At 36.6% G+C, this 20,845-nt stretch overlaps 2 protein-coding genes across 6 annotated transcripts in view; one reads left to right on the top strand and one right to left on the bottom strand.

Moving 5' to 3' along the window:
• The window catches only part of smtnb (smoothelin b), a 66,385-nt gene extending 60,547 nt beyond the window's left edge, over positions 1-5,838 (top strand). For 3 of the 5 annotated variants that reach the window (XM_042725142.1, XM_042725145.1, XM_042725147.1), the window contains one exon: positions 4,511-5,838. In XM_042725142.1, coding sequence (XP_042581076.1) covers positions 4,511-4,673 — 163 coding nt within the window. In that variant the 3' untranslated portion in view covers positions 4,674-5,838. Of the gene's footprint in view, positions 1-663; positions 833-4,510 lie in introns of all 5 variants that reach the window. The other 2 variants (XM_042725143.1, XM_042725146.1) reach the window with 1 other exon arrangement.
• A 549-nt stretch (positions 5,839-6,387) lies between these two features.
• On the bottom strand, positions 6,388-11,566 carry selenom (selenoprotein M). Its single transcript, XM_019088410.2, has 5 exons — positions 11,412-11,566; positions 10,257-10,292; positions 10,077-10,111; positions 7,967-8,045; positions 6,388-7,088 (listed from the first exon to the last, which is right to left on the bottom strand). The coding sequence occupies exons 1-5, from the start codon at positions 11,508-11,510 to the stop codon at positions 6,876-6,878; spliced, it is 462 nt and encodes a 153-aa protein (XP_018943955.1). The 5' UTR covers positions 11,511-11,566; the 3' UTR covers positions 6,388-6,875.
• Between the last annotated feature and the right edge of the window lie 9,279 nt (positions 11,567-20,845).

The following is a 20,845-nucleotide window of genomic DNA, read 5'->3' as shown; positions in this document are numbered from 1 at the left end:
TTTGCTAAAGGAAACTTTGCTTCCTTTAACAAACTTGTGAGACTAGCATATCTCAGAGGCGCACGCCATCCATTTGAAATATGGATATTTTTCTTTAAAAAACGCATAGATTCGCTACAGGAGTCCTTTATTCATGCCCCGGAGCTGTGTGAGGCATTTTTTATTATGGATGCGTGCACTTTATTTAACAAAATCTGCTGTTCACTCAGTTCCTGGTGGAACTTTACAAGCATTACCAGATGTGTGCCTTTAAAGAGGTCAGTCTCCACAGCTCCAGCATGATCCCATCACTGAGCTTCTACAGGCTGTTTTACAGTTTGTCTGGAGACGAAGGGTTACGTGTTTAGTCATCACTTTTTGCAATACTGTTGTTGTCTCCTTACTGTATGTTGTTGTTCACAGCCACATTTGCATAATGAGATCACAGAATGGATGCATTGTTGCTCTTTTTGATGTTGTTTGTCTTTGCACATATATTTGTTCTGAATGTAAGGCATGAAAACACAGTTACATATGCTGTCATCACAGTGTTTAATGTTGGCTTTTTGATTTTGTCTTGTGTGTCTCATTTCTCTCTCCTCACTGGCTTTGTATATCCCACTTGTTTCTGTCCTTTTTCTGTCTTCTTCCCTTCCTCTGTCCCCCACCTCGGCGTGAGAGTAGGAAGCTGGCAGACTGTCCGCAGCTTTTGGATGTGGAGGATATGGTGCGGATGCGGGAGCCGGACTGGAAGTGCGTGTACACGTACCTCCAGGAGTTCTACAGGGGATTGGTGCAGAAGGGCTTGGTCAAAACCAAAAACTCCTCCTAGGGTCAAAACTCAGAGCAAACGGTGAGAGCCAGATCAGATCTTTGAGGAGAAACTCAGCTCAGTCTGTCTTGGGACTGGCAACAATTAAACATGATGGAGCAAACTAACCTTTAAAACATTTCCTTCTAACATGCAACGAAACAATAGATAGTATTAAAACATTTGAGAAAAAAAAATACATTTTAAAATTGATTTGGTTTTAATTGTTTGGAGAAATAGATTTTTATTGCTGAATTGAAACCAAAATAATTTTTTGAACATTTTAAATATATGAATATCACTGCGTTAGATATTAAAATATCAAACAAGTGGCATTGTTGAAGGTGCACTACAGTCCTGGGTAAAACTGACAGTGCAATATTTTGTTTTTCTGTGATTAGATTTTGTAATATGAAAAAATACAGGAATTTTCACCTGATAAAATAGCAATATTTGGAAAGAATTAATACTACTTTTAAAATGATTGGGATGATTTTGTTTTTAAGTCTATCTGCATAAAGCTTTTTTTACTCTAAAGACTTTATTTTATTGTATTTAATTTAATTTAATTTAATTATAATTTTTGGAATGTGGACCATACTTTTAGGGCTGTGCAGGTTTGGTAAAAATGAAACATTTGGGTTTATTCTTCAGAAACCTCTTTCAGTAATTATAAAGTGAACAGAGTTATATAAAAAAAAATCTGCTTTAGTTTTCCTACAGCTGGCCAGTTTTCCATAGTTTTCCTTTTTGACTCTTTCACTATGACTATAAAATAAAAATAAAAAACTATAATACATACATACATACATATATATATATATATATATATATATATATATATATATATATATATATATATATATATATATATATATATATATATATATATATATATATATATAAACATAACAAATATATTGCAATAATATTGTACAGTAAAATGTATTTATAGTGCACTGTAAAATTGCAATAATAATATTTATCTTTTGCTTTCAAAATTTAACCCAGTGAGCTTTTATTTTGGTGGTTTGCTGGCAAATATATTTGTAGCGTGATTCAGACTGAAGCGCAGCACTGTGTTTATTTACTCGTGCAGTTCATTATAAAAAACAAGCTTCTCAGAATCATTCAGTTCACAGTTAATTAACAGACTCTGCATCATGAGCTGCATGCATGTAAATGAACACAGAGCTGTGCTTAACTCTGAAACATGCAGCACATGTTTAATTATATATCACATTACATGACAACGATTGTACTTAAAATGCAAAAACCAAAAATTAGTTTTTTGAAAAGTTCAGCAGTGTTTTTAAAATTATCCCTGTTGACACAAATGTATAAAAAAGACGAAAAATGCTGTACTATGCATGCCAGACCGGTAGTTGGCGATGTATTTTTGTAAAGAAACACTTCACGCCTCCGTGTATAAGCATTACTCACGCATGACTATAGACTGAACACATAACGTTACCATTTTCACAAATGCATATTTAAATAGTTTACTTTGTCACGGTAATGGCATTGTTTTTAAAAACTTGCATTTTGAAAAGTTTGCGTTTTCAGGCCCCCAAAACACTGTTGTCGTGTAAATGAATGGTCAAAATGCATAAAAAGTTTTGAGTTGAAAATTGGCGTGTAAGCACCCATTCAGCCGTATCACGATATTGATTTTATTTCAATATATATTGCAACCTTAAGGTACACACTGTAATTTTTTACTCAAGATGACAGGAAGATTTAATAAAAGTGGTTTTATTTCACACAGAGAGACTGCATCACAGGGAAGAAATATTAATATTACATTACTACTCACCTACACCTGTGTGAACTGACTTCATACAGCCACTGAAAAACACCAGCTGGTTAAAAGTCACTGCAATAAAATTCACGCTGAGAAAACCTCATATATTTGCAGATTCGATATTTTCAGATATTTCAAGTGTTACTTAGTGGCAAATAAAAGTTAACATATTAGATCCAGTTCTAGCACACCTGGACATTGAGCTTAAAAGGAAAGGCTTTTGGGTCTCACATGCGCACCATGACAGGAATTGGTATTTATCAGCGTGCTGTTAGTAAGTTTCTGACAATTAGCATAACAAAATATTGTGCGTCTGCCAGCTCACCCGCTTTTGTCAGAGAGAAAGCGTGACTGAAGCAGTGAAGACGCTGATGCCCAAACATGGTCCTGCTCATAGAGATGTGAAATGAGCCCATCAAAGCCTGGCCTGCTCAAGCTACCAGTGTAAAGAGCACATCGGACACTAAACAGAAGCTTGTTCTTGGCACATGCTGAATGTTTGCTATCACAGCTTCTAGAGATTTCTCTTTTGCCTGACTTAGAAGAGTAGCAATGGGTAAATTATTAAGAATCCAGTGCGACTCTGTCTTTTAACAAAATTTCTGATTTTGTTTGTTTGAGAATGGTAGCAATGGGTAAATTATTCAGAATCCAGTGCACCGTGCATTTTGGAGGGTTTAAAAACAGAAAAGTGCATTTATAGCAAACTTTATCAAGGACCCTCACATCAGGCTTATCAAACTAAATGTATATATATAAATTCATTACTTGAAATAAAGCAAGTTGTTATATTTAATTTTAGTAAATGTTTATTTCAGCTAGTTGAAGTAAAACATTTGAAGTACTAAAACTGAAACTCAAAATTGTAATTGAATAAAAACCATTTAGACACATTTTAAATAAAAAATGATAAAACAACGTTAGTAAGATTTTACCTCAAATTTAAATAAAAACATATAAAATAAAATCAAATTCAAAATATTAAAAACTATATATATATCAATGATACTAAAATAACATCATGATCCGCTTGCATAATATATAAAATAGCTTTGTATTTTGATGTAGAGAAAATAATTAAAATTAGCTTGATATAGTTTTGTGGACAATGTAAAAAAAAAAAATATATATATATATATATATATAATATATATATATATATATATATATATATATATATATATATATATATATATATATATATATTCTATTTATTATTTAAAGTGTATTACAGCGTATTTTGTAAAATAAAATAAAAAATTAATTTCAGTATTTTTTTTATGCACATTTGGCTTCTACTTCTGAGGATTAAAATATCTTTTTTTAATTTAAAAAAAATATTTATACCAGTTCCCAAATACATTAAATATGTCTAGTTTTATGTAGAATCATACTACATGAGGAAAAAATAAGTACATTATAAAGACATATTTGGTTTGTATTTAAGTATTTCCCCCTTTAAATTTTTTACACGCCCCATTATGAAATGTCCTGGTGTAAATCATCCTGAAAATTTGGAACTGTACTCAATTCATAACCAGTTTCATGTTAACATATATAATATTTTGTGATTTTATTTTGGTGCTGTGCATCATCTCAAGTTATGCTGTTGGTGCATTACTGTAAACAGTTTTTATTTTTACTCACTTATTCTTTTTTCACAAACAAATTGAAATGAATTTCTGTGGTAATCGACAGTATGCTGTCAATACATTTAAACTTAACTGCTTCAAAAGCTGCAAAAGTTGCTTTATATATCAATATTTAACATTACAAAGTAAATTCTCTGTATTGAATGGCAGTGCTGCACCCTGTTGGTTAGGCATATCAACAGCACAGAGTTAATGTAGAAAGCATATAAAGCATCATTTAGTTTCCATTGTTTCATAATTGGTCTGTGCTTGTCTTTTCATTAGGGCCCATGCTAACTGCATGCCCCTGCTGGAGGTGGAGGACATGATGATCATGGGTAAGAAACCAGACTCCAAGTGTGTGTTCACGTATGTTCAGTCACTGGTGAACCATCTGCGCAAGCATGAGATGATGATGGCACGGGCGCAGCAGACCTCTAACTTCTGATGCTCAACACACTCTAACGACTCATGTTTTTAACTTTTTTTTTTTTTTTAATTCTGATCCTGTTACATTTTTATTAATGTTACTTACACTAGTTCGTTTAAACAAACAGTAGCCGGCCACAAAAAGGTAACCAAAAAATGAAAATTGCAAGTTATATTTAGTGTAACTCCCAAGATGCCTCTCACTTGATTTCATGTGCTAAAAACGAAACATGATTTTATGTTGATTGCCCATATCTATGGTTTTAAAAGCTTTTACGGTACTGTTGCTGTTAATGGAGCTCAGACCTGCATGCTTTCACAAGCTTACTTGAAGTTTTAGTTCTGTTTCAAAAAGAAATGAAGGTTATATGTTCATTTGTATGCGATATTGTTTATTTAAAAATGTTGCAAAAATATTAATCTCACTGCTTGTTATGGCTTCAGCCGCTGAGTGCAAGATGCAGCTCATGAACTGTTTTTAAATGTTTTTCACTTAATTGAAAGTTTGGTTTTACACTGAAAACAGAGCATTCGGTTAGTTTCTCTGCAGATATCAGACATCTGCCTCGTTCTAAGCGAGAATTGAACATTTTGAAGTGATATAAAATACAAAAACATGCATGTAAAGATGCATTTATGATCTGTCCTTATTTATGGATGAGTATATTTTGGATTTGTTGATATTGCTGAACTTCATTTGGAAGCAGTGAAGTTTGTCCCAAAACATAAGCTTAAAGGGTCTGATTTTGTACATCTTTATAACACGGCTTTCGGCCAGAAACAGTGTAATTTAAACAATGTGTGTGTGTATATATATAAATGAGTAACCCTAGTCTTGAGTCAATTTGAGAAGAAGAATATTTTAGCAGTAAATTCACCTGAAAAGATGTCAATGATGTTTATATATTTGGTTCTAAAGATGGTTGTAGTTTTAATTGTTTTAATGTCTGCACATAATTTAATTTTGAAGACGAAACCGCTACTGCAGCAGCCACGCCAGAGAGTGACTTTGCTTGGTACTTAAAGGTTGCATGAGTAGAGTTCATTAACATTCATTCACACTGAAAGATAAACATCAACATTATAATGTTTGTACACACTCATTCAAAAACTATTGTTCACTCAGTATTTTCCTACACCATGGTTTGTATAGTAATCATTAAAACCATAAATGACACCAAAAATGTGTTTGTCATTTATTGCATTTTCTGAAATAGGAGATCTAAAAGATTTATAATCATAATGAGTGGAACAAGACTTTACAGTGAGCTACTGTAAGTGACTCAAGAAGATCATTTTATATAAATTTAAATTTTTATTGGTGGAAAAATGGCAAGATAAAATTGAGTAAAACTTCCAAAAAACATACTACTGTTTATTTCTAGATTTATATAGGTAGATGGATAGGTAGATTATTTAAAATTTTTTTTGAATAAGTCAAAATTATGATTAGATGAGCCACATTTGTGGAATTGTCTTATATATGCGCATGTGGCCACATCACATGAATTTTATATCTTGTGTGAACAAATGGCCTGCAATTAAGCTGCTGAACTACTTTACTGCTAAAAAATGTTTATTGTTATTAATGATGTCATTATTGAACATTGGTCTTTTATCAAATTGCTCTTCCATTACCATGATTTCACAACTTTTTTTTTCCCCAGACTTCCAGGGCTCTATACTTTTTCATCATTTCTTTTGTAAAATAATCAAAAAACACACATTTGCTGTGATGTTTAAGCCATTTATTTTCTCAGTGGTACCTTCATGCTCCCACAGTCTGTTTGGAGGCCTGATTTGTGCCCATGAGAACAGAGATCATCAGTCCGCAGCCAGTCTCAGGCTTTTACAGCTGTGGACATCATTAACGTCCCCTTTGGGCAGAAATAAGGTTCTGTACAGAACAGTGAGAGCAAACAACCGTTACAGTTCACTGCCACAAACACAAACTACTCGCACACTTGTAGGCTCTCACACTTACACAGAATTTCTAAATATTTTTTTTTCCAATCAGTGTTTGAACTCCGTAACACCCTTCTTAATCAAAACAAGTTGCTAAATGTGTGTTGACAGTAGTAGGAACTATTTTCAAACAATAATGTGGCCACATTAAACTCTGGAGAGAGCTCGTCTGGCTCAGTTTTGGTTCTCACGGTAATTGTAAATCAAGTAGGTCTCACACCGCTGGTGTCCCACGCCATCTCTCTTACATAAGGGGTTACAAATCTGTGTGCTGGGAATCGGCCTCTGATTGGTCAGTATCATTCTTAGGGGGCGGGCTGGTGGATTGGCCTTCAAAGGGACTGTCTTTCGCTGGAGCGAAGCGGAACTCCTCTGGCACTTGGTCTTCGGGATTCTCTTTTTTATAAAAGCCCAGCGTTGCCAAGAGTTTGTTAATCTCAGTGCGAGTCATTTCAGATAATGGGATTCTCTGAAAGACAAACACAGCTCCATTTAGAAGTATGAGATAAGAAAAAAAATAAAAGCATAGGTTATAAGGAGGACAAGTGCATCACATCAGTTCTTAACAAATGCTAAAAAAAAAAAAAAATCCCAATTATAAGGATGAATGTATTAGAACTCTACTGTTAACTTTTCTCCCATCTAGTGGTTAAAAATAAAAGTGCGACTCTGCGTGGATGAATGTGATTCGAGACAACAGTGATACAGGACATGTGGGACATATTAAATAACGTTTTTTGTTTTTATAACCGGTTAGTCCCTGGAGGTTTGTCGTTTTTTTTTCCTTGTTCTTTTGACAATAAAACATGACACGCACTGCCATTTGTCACATGCACGCAATTTCCCGGGAAATCCGTCCCGACAGCTCTAAAATTTAAATCTTTATCATAAACCTTAATCATGTTAGATGCATATTGAATTTAACGCGAGTCTGATAGACTTGCCATCTTTATAATGGCAACTTTCACAACTGTTATATGAAGTTTAATACAGAAATTGTGTGTCTGAAAGGGAAACTCCTACAAATGCATATGCAATAAGGTCCACCAGAAATAACTGGCCATGCCTTTTCAGTGCTATTTTTTCACTGCATGTCTTTAGTAAAATCTGACAGTAGTTTATTAATGCCAAAAGAGGGATCAATGCAGCAGACATATCATGTAAGTGGCAATTTCCAGAAAAGACTTCTTACACTTTTGTGAGGGTTGCACTTGAGAGAGAATTAACCAAGTGCTTGTGGTTTTTCTACACTGGAGTAGAAATAGTAGTCTGAGGTTGCTAATCCTGGTTTAACAGGGCGTTGAAATTATAACTACAAATTGCTAAGCACTGACACATTTTACTTACATCTAGTTCTTCATAGTAGTGGTTGAGAAGGACGAGTTCAGGGTCGGCCCCAGGAATGTGCTTCATCACCAGGTTGTGGCTGAAAGGATGAACATTAAGGATGTACTAAACACTTAAAGCTGACTACTGCCTGACAGATATCACAAATAAGTGTCCTGAAAATTACACATGTTTCTGTCCCAGCCTTAGATTCAATTAAAGGGTTAGTTCACCCAAAAATTAGCTCATAAATTACTCACCCTCAAGTCATCCTAGGTGTATATGACTTTCTTCTTTCAGACGAATCCAGTCGGAGTTATATTGAAAATTGTCTTTGAGCTTTCAAGTTGTTTTAATGGTACTCAGTGAGTGTTGCATGCATCAGTCCAAAAGAAGTTAATAAAAAGTGCCCATCCATAAAAAAAAAATAAAAAAAAGTGTCTCACATGGTTTTGGGGGTTGAACAAAGGCCTTCTGTAGTGAATCGATGCGTTTTTGTAAGAAAAATATCCATATTTAAAACGTAATATTCACCTTAATGTTGCTAGCGCTCACTGTTGTACACCGTTCTGGGAGGATGACGCATGAGGTCGGCTCAGATGTGACGAACACAGAAGCGCAGGGGAGAGTTTAAAACAAAACAACGGTCAATAATTAGAAGTACAACACGAGGATTTGTAAAGAAGAATGTCAGAGGATTTCGATATAAGCCAAGAGGAGACTGTTTTTTCTTTGCTAAGGTAAGCAAACTTTGTTTCCTTTACTCCTGTAAACAAACGTTGGTTTTCACGAGACTCACCAGCGCATGCGCAACGCTGACCTCATACATCATCAGCCTGGAGCTGCTTCCGTGTACAACTGTTGGCGCAAGCTACATTAAAGTGATTATTACGTTTTGAATATGGATATTTTTCTTACAAAAATGCATTGTACAGAAGGCGCTACAGAAGGCCTTTAAGGCCTGTACAGAAGGCCACACAGTTCCGCCGCCGGAACTGTGTGACACATTTTTTTATGGATGGGCGATTTATTTAACTTCTTTTGGACTGATTTATGCAGCTTGAAAGATCAAAGACAATTTTTAATATAACTCCGACTGAATTCGTCTGAAAGAAGGAAGTCATAGGATGACTTTATGGGTGAGTAATTTATGGGCTAATTTTCATTTTTTTTGGGGTGAACTAACCCTTTAAGGTGTCAATGTATAGATTTGCATTCCAGCTGAACAAAGAAATGATTTAAAGGTGAAGGCTGTGGATACACCACTGGATATCACATGACAATGACCTGAACAGCTGAAAGTTAATCTGTTTTAAAGCTGTAACCCTGTAAAGGTTTCGATTTTTTGATTGAATTACAAAACAGATTTCTGTCCCACCACAGAAAGCATGGTAACCCTAGCTGAAGCTGGATGTTGTAGCTTGAGAACTAGAGAAAGAGCTCCAGCAAAGACACACTGAATATAAGTCTGGAGGTAAGTGAGAAGGGAGTGGAAGCAGTGCAAGACAAAAGACAGTAAAAAGATACATTTAAGAATGAAAGGCGTTGTTTTCTAGATGTATATATTTTAGATTAAACCTAAGTTGCCTTTACAACATGAAGGAGACTTAACATTTTAAATATATGAATGCATACAAACTAAATAAACGTGAAAACGGATTAAATTGATTTTTTTTTTATAATTATTCATGTGTATTCATTAATGCAGAATTTTGACACAGTAAATGTCATTTCTAGTCATTTCTAATGACATTTCTAGTGTCCTCTATAATAACAATTCAAAATATGATGGAATAAATGATCAATTTATTAATAATAAAAAAATCAATTTACAAATTGACAAATTTGATATTTAAAATTATTTAATGTTTTAATATGCAGATAAATATATCATAATAAATAATAATCCTAAAAGCAACATTTAAATTGCAATTAAAAAAAGAATATTTCAACTGCTTAATCCAATTATTATTGTTATATTTAACAACACTTTTAAATATGAATTAAATTAATTTTTCAAAAATGTCAATTTGATGGTCAGTTTGTAAAGTGTTTTTCTTATTTTCCTTATTTTTGACATTCTTGTTTTCCATAAGTGATTGACTGGACATCTGGTGATTTTAAAGGATACTAAAGAGGAATGTCCTGGGTCACAAAGGCCTTGACCTGTTATGAATTGAGAGGGAAAAGTAGTAAATAATACAACATAACCAGAAGAGCGACTGTGAAGTTTACAGTAATAATTTTCATTACCGTTGTTTGTCTAGAAAACATAAATATCACAGTGATGATATATGAAATGTAAGCTTACCTCCCTCAGCCTATTCAGCTGTCATCCACCACATGTCTAGAGAAAGATGAGAAACAAGATATGCAGAAACAAATAAGTACACTTCTAGTCACTAAATGTGCATAAATTTTGTTACATGACTTATTTAGGTTCTCTAATCTGGCTAGCCGTCAAGAGGTCCAAGAGCACTGGTATTTAGCACAACAGCACTGGGACTTCTCGTTCATGATTTTAAAGGGTTTAAGAATGGTTTCTGCTTGACTGCGTCTGTTGGTGACATGCAAAACTTAATGCTCTGGCTTACAAAGAAATACAAAGCAACTTTTCAGACCAACAGCACAATAATGTGTGATACTGCTGTTGTCCAACACTTTAATAATTAAAGTTAAGAGATTTTGAACAAACAGTTGAGTGAATGATTCAATGACTCAAAGACAATCACTTGTCGCCACCTAATAGTGTAGGGTGTATTTTTCAAAAAGAGTCACTGGTAAATCTTTACCACAAATACACAGACTAAATAGTCTCAAACATGAAATGAAAACAGTGAAAGACTCAGTGCCGTTGGAGTTTATATCAGCACTCAGCCAATTCAATTCAAAGACCACGACTGTTGTATAATGTTTAATTGTTTTTCTAAGAATATGTACTATTTTTTTGGGTATTCAATTGTTTTCTTAAAGATTTTCCTCAGGCGAGCCCTAACTGACTTTTATTTTGACATGTGAATTCCACACAGACTTATATTTTGACATTTAATGTTAACTAACGAATTCTGCTGGTTTTATTTCGGTATACAGTATCGTTCACTAAACTCCTAAACATTAATCCATACACAAACACTCAAGTTTATAAAGAGTAATTAAAAGCCTTAATTAAAAATCTACGTTAGCTGAGCCATTACCAATCTCTTATTGTTCACTATTGAGGCAGCACAGATTTACAACTGCTATTTCCTGAACGTCTCGCTTACTCTAGGGATTATATTAGTACACATATATATAAAACAATGCGTTCAAACGTCGGAGCTTTGCCAATTCAAACAATCGACTAGTTACACAAGCAGGTTACAGTAAGTGTTTTCAGGTAAATTCTCATGTTTGCAAGCCGAGCATCTGAACGAGTCTGAACGCATCACTCGCTGGAGACTGAAGCTGAATGAAGGGTTTCACTCACCTCCACTTTGGCTCTCGCTAGACCATTGAGTTTGTTCGTGTCCACTTCATATGATAAGATGACAGAGGGAAACAGAGCAGTGAAGATCAGCGTCCACATGCTTCCGGAGACGATGCTCAAGCTGACTGCTTTCCACACTGACTCTGCCACGTCACGGCGCTCGTATTTCGCTTTCTCTTTTTTTTTCTTGCTGTTTTTGAAGAGAACAGCTATCGCTATCTAGAGGCGGAGAGAGAAATTCCTCTTAAGTGTGAAATGGGTATAAACGGGAAAACGGATTTAGTGATAAAATAATACAATTTCAGTGTTTGCTCTGGGTTTGTGTGACAGCAGCCTATTTCATATGCTGAAGATTTACCCATACATGCATACACTAAGATTTAGAAAATATATACAATAAATAAAATATACATAATATAGGCTACAAATGTTATAAAACATGCAGGTGTTTTGGAGTACACCTGTTGCACGTTTAAGTCATATTCTGTTTGGTTTGCAAACCTTGCAGCCAGATTTTAAAGAAATTAACCCAAAAATGGAAAATTGCTTATTCACCCTCATAGATGTATGTCATCATAGATGTAGATGAACTTCTACATGGGAACAAATTTGAAGAAATTCAGCAGTATATCACTTACTCGCCAATGGACCCTCTGCAGTGAATGGGTGCCGTCAGAATGAGAGTCCAAACAGCTGGAAAAAAACAAAACAAAATCCATACCACTCCAGTCCATTAACATCTTCTGAAGTTAAAAGCTGCATGTTTGTAAAAAACTAATCCATCATCAAGATGTTAAATCATACCATATTACTTAAAATACAAGGATGCTTACAAAAAAGGCATTGGAACAGCCTTATTTTTCATTGTATCCTATGCAACCTCTTATCCTACTGACTGTAACTCAGTACACATTCAACATGCTGTAGTTGCAGATGTCATTTGTAGCATGTAATTTGTTCTGAATTCTTTTTTGTTGAAGTCAGCATGAAATGGAAGGTGTGACAGATTTTACTATATTGTGATGTAATTCTGAGTGAATCAAGAAAACGGCATGGGCTGGGACTTGGTTATTATCCACCAGTTGATGAATGGATGGTAAAAGTGAATTTTGCATATTGTAATGTCATGATTGTAATTGATCTGAATGCAACTGCGTAACTGCATTATATGTAATTTGTCTGTCTTTTCTTCCCTATTGTGAAAAAATCTGTTTTTATGAAATATTGTTCATAGTGACTGGGCTATGCATATGTGACAAACTAATCATATAAGCAGATGAATACAGACAAAAAATATAGATTATACACTTTATTGGGTGTAATTAACTGTAGTTGTTCTTTAGCTTTACATCTTTCTACTGATCCCCTTTTCTTTAGTCAGATGTTAAAAAAAAACTTATTAGGGATGTTGGGAGACTTTGTAATATGTGTAGAAATTAAAAATAAAAATAGAAAATAGAGTGTGTAAAAAATAAACAATGTACAGAGCTAAATGCATGAATGTTGTGTAGTGAGCAGCATTGCCTCTGTTTGTGCAGAAGCTGACGCAGTACAGAGACTCAAGTCTAGTGTGCACCAGAGTGTGAAATACTGTAAAGACACTCTAACCAGTGGCAGTTTCATCTTACATAATCACTCTCACAAACACACAAACATCTTATCTTATTAAAACAGCTCACTTTCTGTAGATATATAAAACAAAGAACACTACGGTCATATCTCATAATACAATTTTGCTAAAAATCTAAGATAAACCCAATGCAAATAAACATAGCTTACATGCAACACAAAATTCTGGGTGTGCACATTACATGTGTTGGTCTGAAGTGCTGGGGTGAGATATCCCAAAGTGGTGACTTTCTTAAAAGGTGCTGTTATCAAATTAATGGTATGACAGGTGCATTCATAAAAGAATTATGGGATTATGCAGTTCAACAGCAACTAAACAGAAATTTAAACAACATCAACCTGCCCATCAATGGTTAATTGTAATTACTGAAATATTTCAAACAATCTGTTTATTATTGCTCATAATGTACATATGGTTAATGATTCTCCAAACATTTCAGCATGTTTGGAGAATCATGCATAAAGCATGTAATCACTTAATAAAGTCAGCGTAAAACAGCATGAACATATTTTCTTCTCTATTGTGACATATATTCGAGTGAAACAACTTTTTGAATGAAAAAGGGGGTTAGGACTTGGCAGGGTAGAGACCCAAAAGGGTTGGGTAGAGATCCAGGTAGAGCTGGAGGAATAGAGGACCAGCGCAACACAATAGACATTGTAGGCCCAGATGACCAGAGTATCGGAATAGGTATTGTAGGCCCAGATGAAGGCGGGGTTGAAGGGTCAGAGTAGTAAGACATAGCCAGGAAAAAGGAAAACTGAGACAGGCATGGATGACAGTGGAGCAACAGGGGTGAAGGGCCCACATGCAGGAAAAGGCCTGGAAGTCCATGACAAAGCCAGGGGAATTACAGACCAAGTCGGAGCTGGAGGGACGGAAGTCCATGACAAAGCCAGGTTTTATATTATGTAAATGCCTGGTTGAGTAGCAGGCTGGAGGGACGCGGGAGCCTGGGCAGAGTTATTGACTCGGAGGGATGTGGTGGAGCCGGAGGGCCATAAGTCCCAGGTTGCTGAGAGTGCTTCTTGTGGGACAGGAGACCATGGTCACACCAAGAGAGCTAGCACAGCTGGAGAACGAGGAGACAAAGAGTCTGGCAGCTTTTGTACAGAAGGAAGGGTTCCGGTAGGGGTCTTAGAGGACCCCTAGCACTGCACTGTCTCCCTTATCAGACATACCCAATTAATGGTCTTGCAGTCTCTACTAGTGAGCTGATGAATAGAATCAGGTGTGTTAGATGAGGGAGACATAAAATGTGCAGTGGTGTGTTAGATGAGGGAGACATAAAATGTGCAGTGCTGGGGATCTGGGTGGTAAAATGTGCAGTGCTAGGGACAGGGGAACTAGAGGAAGATGGAGCTGGGGAGTCTAACAAGCCAGAGTCTTTCAGGGGAAAGTAATTCCAAAGCGGCAGCCTGGATAGGAGTTTACTCCACCGTCATCAGTGCTGCCATTGCTGGCTCAAATATGGACAGGACAGCAAGCGCTGTAGGTGGACTTGGCAGCTGGCTCTGGGATGAATATGACCTCTGACTGAGGGTCCACGATGGGCATGGGCGAGGACACCGACAATGGGTAGGGGAAGTTCAAGCAAAGGAGGATGTATATATTATTCTCCATTTCTGGCTTGTCCACATACCCATTATAATTGGGACCAACCCAAAACGTCATCTACAGGTTTGCTTCGTCTTAGATGGTGCACCTCACCAACTCACAAAACCTCACTGAATTTTAATAATAATAATAAGTTTTATTTATATAGCACCTTTCCAGAGCTCAAGGACGCTTTGCAATAAACATCAGAATTATGAGGATAACATCAAACAAACAATTAAACAATAATACAGAAAGTAACGTAAAGAGAACATCAGACATCCAGAGAGTAATATATGGATAAGACAACATAAAACAGAATAAACAGAAGTCAACATAAGAAAGGTAACATTGTGAAAACAAATGAGTTTTGAGCAGCAATTTAAATTCAGACAGGTTATTGGCAAGACAGAGTGATCTGGGAAGAGAGTTCCATAATTCAGGGGCAACAACATAAAGAAATTCTTTCTTAGATCAAGATCCACAAAAGCTGCTGCTATCCATGTTTCCATTCTTCTATCATGGTGTGGTCGAGGCAGGATCCTAATGATATTAAATGAAAACAAAACGCTCAGCAATACAGAAACAAACACAGGATCTAAGGGGTCATATGAAGTTGCTAAAAAGAACATTATTTTGTGTATTTAGTGTAATTGTGAATAGCGTTTACGTGGTTTAAGGTTCAAAAACACATTATTTTTCCACATACCATACATGATTGTTGCTCCTCTCTGCCATGCCTTTCTGAAACGTGTTGACTTTTACAAAGCTCATCATTCTGGAAAGTGTGGTGTGCTCTGATTGGCTGGCTATCCTGTGCATTGTGATTGGCCGGATACCTCAAGCGTGTGACGGAAATGTTACTCCCCTTACCATATTTGGATTATCATGACGGTGGGAGCAACAATACTACAGCGAGAATAAAAGTTATGTCTTCTTTCTTTGCATATACATTTGGGCGGTGTTATGAAAATCTTGCCACACAGTGATGTAGATATGTATATGTGGGGGCATGTTTGAATGAGGTGTTTTAGGAAGGCGTGGATGAGTCTTAACTTTTAGAAAGAATATTTCTTTGGGTTTGAGACTTTCATCTTTGCGACTTTACTGATATATATGCACAAACAGCTTGTAACACTCCAAAGACAAAAAAATAAAAAAACATGAAATCACGTCATATGACCCCTTTAAGTAAACATGGGTTATACATCGACTGTGCCAAAAAAAAAAAAAAAAAACAAGACACAGGTAGGATTATTTTATTACTGAACAAATTAATTATGAAGGCAACAAATGAGAGTGGGAATAAACACAAGTAAAAAATAAAAAAATAAAAACAATGGAAGGTAATGAACAGATATAACAATTGGATAATTGTTGTTTGCTAACTGCTGTGATCATGTGAGTGACAGGTGTGCTGCCCTTGCGTCAGTGCACACATCATCAAAGAAGAGATGTTGCTGTGAGGGATTACTGGATCAAAGCACAAAAGGAAAATAAATTCAGCCTCAATTGGGAATTACTTAAACATGAAATTAGCAAGTGTGCTAGGAATTTTGGCAGCCTTCTAGCTAAACGTAAAAGACTTGAAGAGGAGTCAGTCATTTCCAAAATAATGACTCTCTCTGGTAAAATGCAGGTTGGTTTGTCAGAAGCTGAATTGGCAGAATTTATTGATCTGCAAACTCAGTTAGATAGATTCAATGTATAAGAATAAGGCAGAGTGCGCTTTTATTCGCTCTAGAAAAAGGTGGCTAGAGCAAGGAGAACAAAGTACAGCATATTTTTTCAGAATGGAAAAGAATAATTTTAGAAATCTAACTATTAACTCTTTAAATGTAAACGGTAAGATAAGTTCTGATCCTAAGGAAATCGGCACATTTGTGCAAACTTCTACTCAAATCTGTACGACTCTAAATATTGCAAAGACTCTGCTTTGTCTTTTTTCCAATCTCTGAAAAATGTTAGGACATTATCTAATGCAGATAAGAGCACCTGTGATAGGGATATATCTATTGATGAAATAATTGAGTCTATTGAAGCTCTTAAGAACAATAAGTCTCCGGGCACAGATGGGCTGACAGCCGAATTGTATAAAAATTTTGCTATAGAGTTAGCACCTTTCTTGCTTGAAACTTATTTGGGAGAGTATTGCGTCTGAGACACTTCCACCTACTTTATCACAGGGATTACTTACTTTAATACCCAAACCTAAGAAAGACATTCTTTTGATTGATAACTGGCGTCCAATTTGCTTATTAAACTATGATTATAAGATTTTAGCTTTGTTACTGGCCAAAAGACTGAAAACTGTTTTGAGTACAATAATAGACGAGACTCAATCAGGTTTCATCCCAAAGAGGCATATTGCTAACAATATACGCCTTGTTTTAGATTTGTTGGACTATGATGAACTGATTAGGGATGAAAGTTTTATTCTTTTTTTAGATTTTTATAAAGCCTTTGATTCCCTTGAACATGAATTTATTTTACAATCCCTGTATAAATGTGGTTTTGGTGATTTCTTTTGCAAAATTGTCCGTACGTTATACAAAAATGGAAACTGCTCAATTAATCTGAAATCTGGCACTTCTCCAAGGTTTAATGTGTTTAGAGGGGTGCGCCAGGGTTGCCCGGTATCGCCTTATTTGTTCTTGATAGCCGCTCAACTCCTTACTACTTCCCTGTTGCATAGTCAATTACTAGGGGTTAATATAGCAGATAAACACATTATTATAACTCAATTAGCTGATGATACCACACTCTTTTTAAAAAACGACTTGCAGATCCCTATCGCTCTTGATCTTATTAAAGTGTTCTCAAAAGCATCTGGCCTTTCTTTACATTTAGATAAATGCGAACTTCTTCCCTTAAAATCTTGTTCTGCTTCATTCCTGCACAATATTCCTGTTAAGTCTCAAGTGAATTATTTGGGTGTTACAATTTGTAAAGATGTCAAAACAAGAGGAAAATTAAACTTTGATCCAGTAATTACTAAAGCTAAGAAAAAATGTAATTCCTGGCTCCAAAGAGACTTGTCTTTACGAGGAAGGGCTCTCCTTGCCAAAGTGGAGGGTATTTCTAGATTGACCTACCCTGCTCTTTCTTTGCATGTGGATAAGACATTTTCTGAAGAGGTTGATAGAATGCTTTTCGATTTTTTATGGAAACACAAAAGACATTACATCAAAAAATCTGTTGTCATAAATAGCTTTGAACATGGCGGTTTTAACTTTCTTGATTTTGCTTCCTTAAACAATACGTTTAATATCAATTGGTTGAGGCAGTTCTTGAATGATTCTGATTCCTTATGGAATGCTATTCCCAATTATATTTTTTCTAAAGTTGGTGGTCTTCCCTTTCTGTTAGTATGTAATTATAATATTTTCTAAATTGCCCATCAAATTGTCAAATTTCCATAAGCAGGTACTTCTGGCCTGGCACTTGATTTAAAAACATAATTTTTAGCCCCCACAGGTATTTTATATGGAATAACCATGACATCCGTTACAAAATAAAAACACTCTTCTTTTCAGATTGGTTTAATAATAATATTCTTTTGGTTTCTCAACTTGTAAATTCAAATGGTCATTTGTTTTCTTATTCTGAATTCTTAACTAAATATTGTATTCCTGTCACCCCACGAGACTTTGCCATAGTGATGGATGCCATCCCCAGTGGAGCTATTGCACTTTTGAAAAACTCAGGTGATTCCTTACTTTCTTCTACCTCCTGGTTACATCCTTGCGAGACAGTAATAGGGAAGATCTGTTTTTTATCTAGTCCCTCTCTTAGGAATAGAAAGATTAGACAACTTTTTCAGAATGATATTATTACTGTCCCTTCTATAATATCATATTGGAGTAATTGTTTTAATGATAAGAACTTTTAATGTTCCTTGAAAGAAAGTGTGGTCTCTGTCCAACAAATATCTAATCACTAATAAGGTTAAAGAGGTATCATTCAAGTTGCTACACCGATTTTACCCAGTCAATCTTTTTATCAAAAAAATGTTTCCAGAGTTGGATCCCCTATGCTCCTTCTGTGGAGTGGAAGACGAGTCTATACCTCACTTTTTTTGGGATTGTGTTCATGTAGCTACTTTTTGGGAAAAATTTTGCCTATTTATACGTGTGTCATGGATACGAACCCCGTGAGTCCCTCCAGTGGCCAGCAGAGGGCACCATCACCCGAATACTGACACTTACATGCATCCAAACACTCACGTACACTGATACTGACTACATTACCCATAAGCCCCGTACCTTGGACTGATCACCGGCCAGGTGTTCCCTATCAGAGACTGCCATATAAGCCAGACCTTTGCATCCCCTCATTGCGAGGTCTTGTTACTGCCACGGAATATTTCTGAGCGTTTTACCCTGTCTTGTTTCCCTAGTTGCCTACCTTTGTTGTTTATCGATCTGTGAACCTTTGCTGCCTACCTTTGAACCCTGATTGTTATACGGACTGTGATACTTGCTTGTTACCCCGACCCACTGCTTGGTATTGACTACGATTCTGATATTCCTGTGACACTGTGTTTGCTGATCCTGACCCTTCGCCTGTACGAACATATGTAGTGTTCAAATAAAAGCTTGCAAATGGATCCCAAGTCGAGTTATTCATCGTTACAGAAGACCTCGCCAGGACAAGATCCAGCAGCATATGAACATCTCTGCACCAACCTGGCAGCTCAGGCAAGTCAGATCGCTGCTAATCAGCAACAGTTAAATCGTCTTACCGCCGTCACGGAGGAATTGGTGAAAGCTATTCAGAATCTCCACAGTCCTGTTGTCACAACACCCGCGCCACCAGCGGCCGCCATTACACATGCGGTTCCCACGCCCTCTCAGATTAACCCACGACTGGCGTTTCCTGAGAAATTCGACGGTGACCCTAATAAATGTAAAGGCTTCTTACTTCAATGTTCGCTGTTTGTGGAACAACAACCCATGCTCTATTCCACTGACAACGGTAAGATTGCCTTTGTTTGCTCTTTGTTAACCGGAAGGGCTCTTGACTGGATTACCGCTGTATGGCGCACGGATGGGTCATCTTTCTCCTCCTTCAACGATTTCCTCACACGCTTCCGTAAGGTTTTCGATCATCCCAAGGAGGGAAAGAGCGCTGGTGAACGCTTGCTAGAGCTCTCTCAAGGGAAATCTTCAGCTGCTGAGTATGCTATGAACTTCCGCACACTGGCAGCACAAACGACCTGGGTGAGTGACACCTTAAAAGTTCTGTTTCGTAAAGGTTTAAGTCATGAATTACAAACTGAACTGGCATGTCGAGATGAAGGGAAAAGTTTGAATGATTTCATCGAACTGACAATAGCAATTGACAATCTGCAACGTTCACGTAAACCCCGTTCTCGTGTCAGCACTGCCATTAAAGCAGTTCAGTCTGTTGAAGACCCTGAACCTATGCAAGTTAATTCCTATCATCTCTCATCTGAAGAAAGGAATCGTCGCTTGGCAAATCGTCTATGTCTGTATTGTGGATCCCCAGGTCATCAACGAGCCAGCTGTCCTTCACGTCCCTCATCTGTCTCGTCCAAATTGGTGAGTGAATCCTTACACTCTCTCCATCCTGTAAACTGTGTGATTGTACCCCTGAAACTAACCATTAACAACGTTCAAGTGACCACATTTGCTTTACTGGATTCTGGAGAGGCTGGGAACTTCATGTCAGCTGAGTTTGCAAGAACAAACAAAGTATCATTAATATCCTGTGCTAACTCTCTGTCTGTAGCTACCATAGATGGTCGTCCCCTGGGAACTGGTATCATCACTCATCTTACTCAAAGTCTATCCATGACAACCGGTTTACTGCACCAGGAGGTCATTCAGTTCTACGTTCTGCCCACGTCTAATACACCCATAATTCTGGGACTACCATGGCTGAGACTGCACGATCCACTAGTATCATGGAGGGAGGGTCAGATATTAAAGTGGAGCACTAAATGTCAAACAAAATGTCTATCTACCATTTCTCCTCTCCCAGTGCACTCGTTGGTGATTAACGAGGAGTCATCCGAGGTTCCCAATCTACCAGCGGAATATCACGATCTCAAGGCAGCATTCAGCAAAACCCAAGCAAACACATTACCATCTCATCGACCCCATGACTGTGCTATTGATCTCCTACCAGGTCACAATCCACCCAAAGGTCGTGTGTTTCCACTGTCACTCCCAGAATCCGAAGC

The sequence above is a fragment of the Cyprinus carpio genome, chromosome B5, assembly GCF_018340385.1.
Source record: "Cyprinus carpio isolate SPL01 chromosome B5, ASM1834038v1, whole genome shotgun sequence".
NCBI lineage: Eukaryota > Metazoa > Chordata > Actinopteri > Cypriniformes > Cyprinidae > Cyprinus > Cyprinus carpio.
Note: the sequence above shows the minus strand (reverse complement) of the source record. Positions and strands in the feature narration are given on the sequence as shown.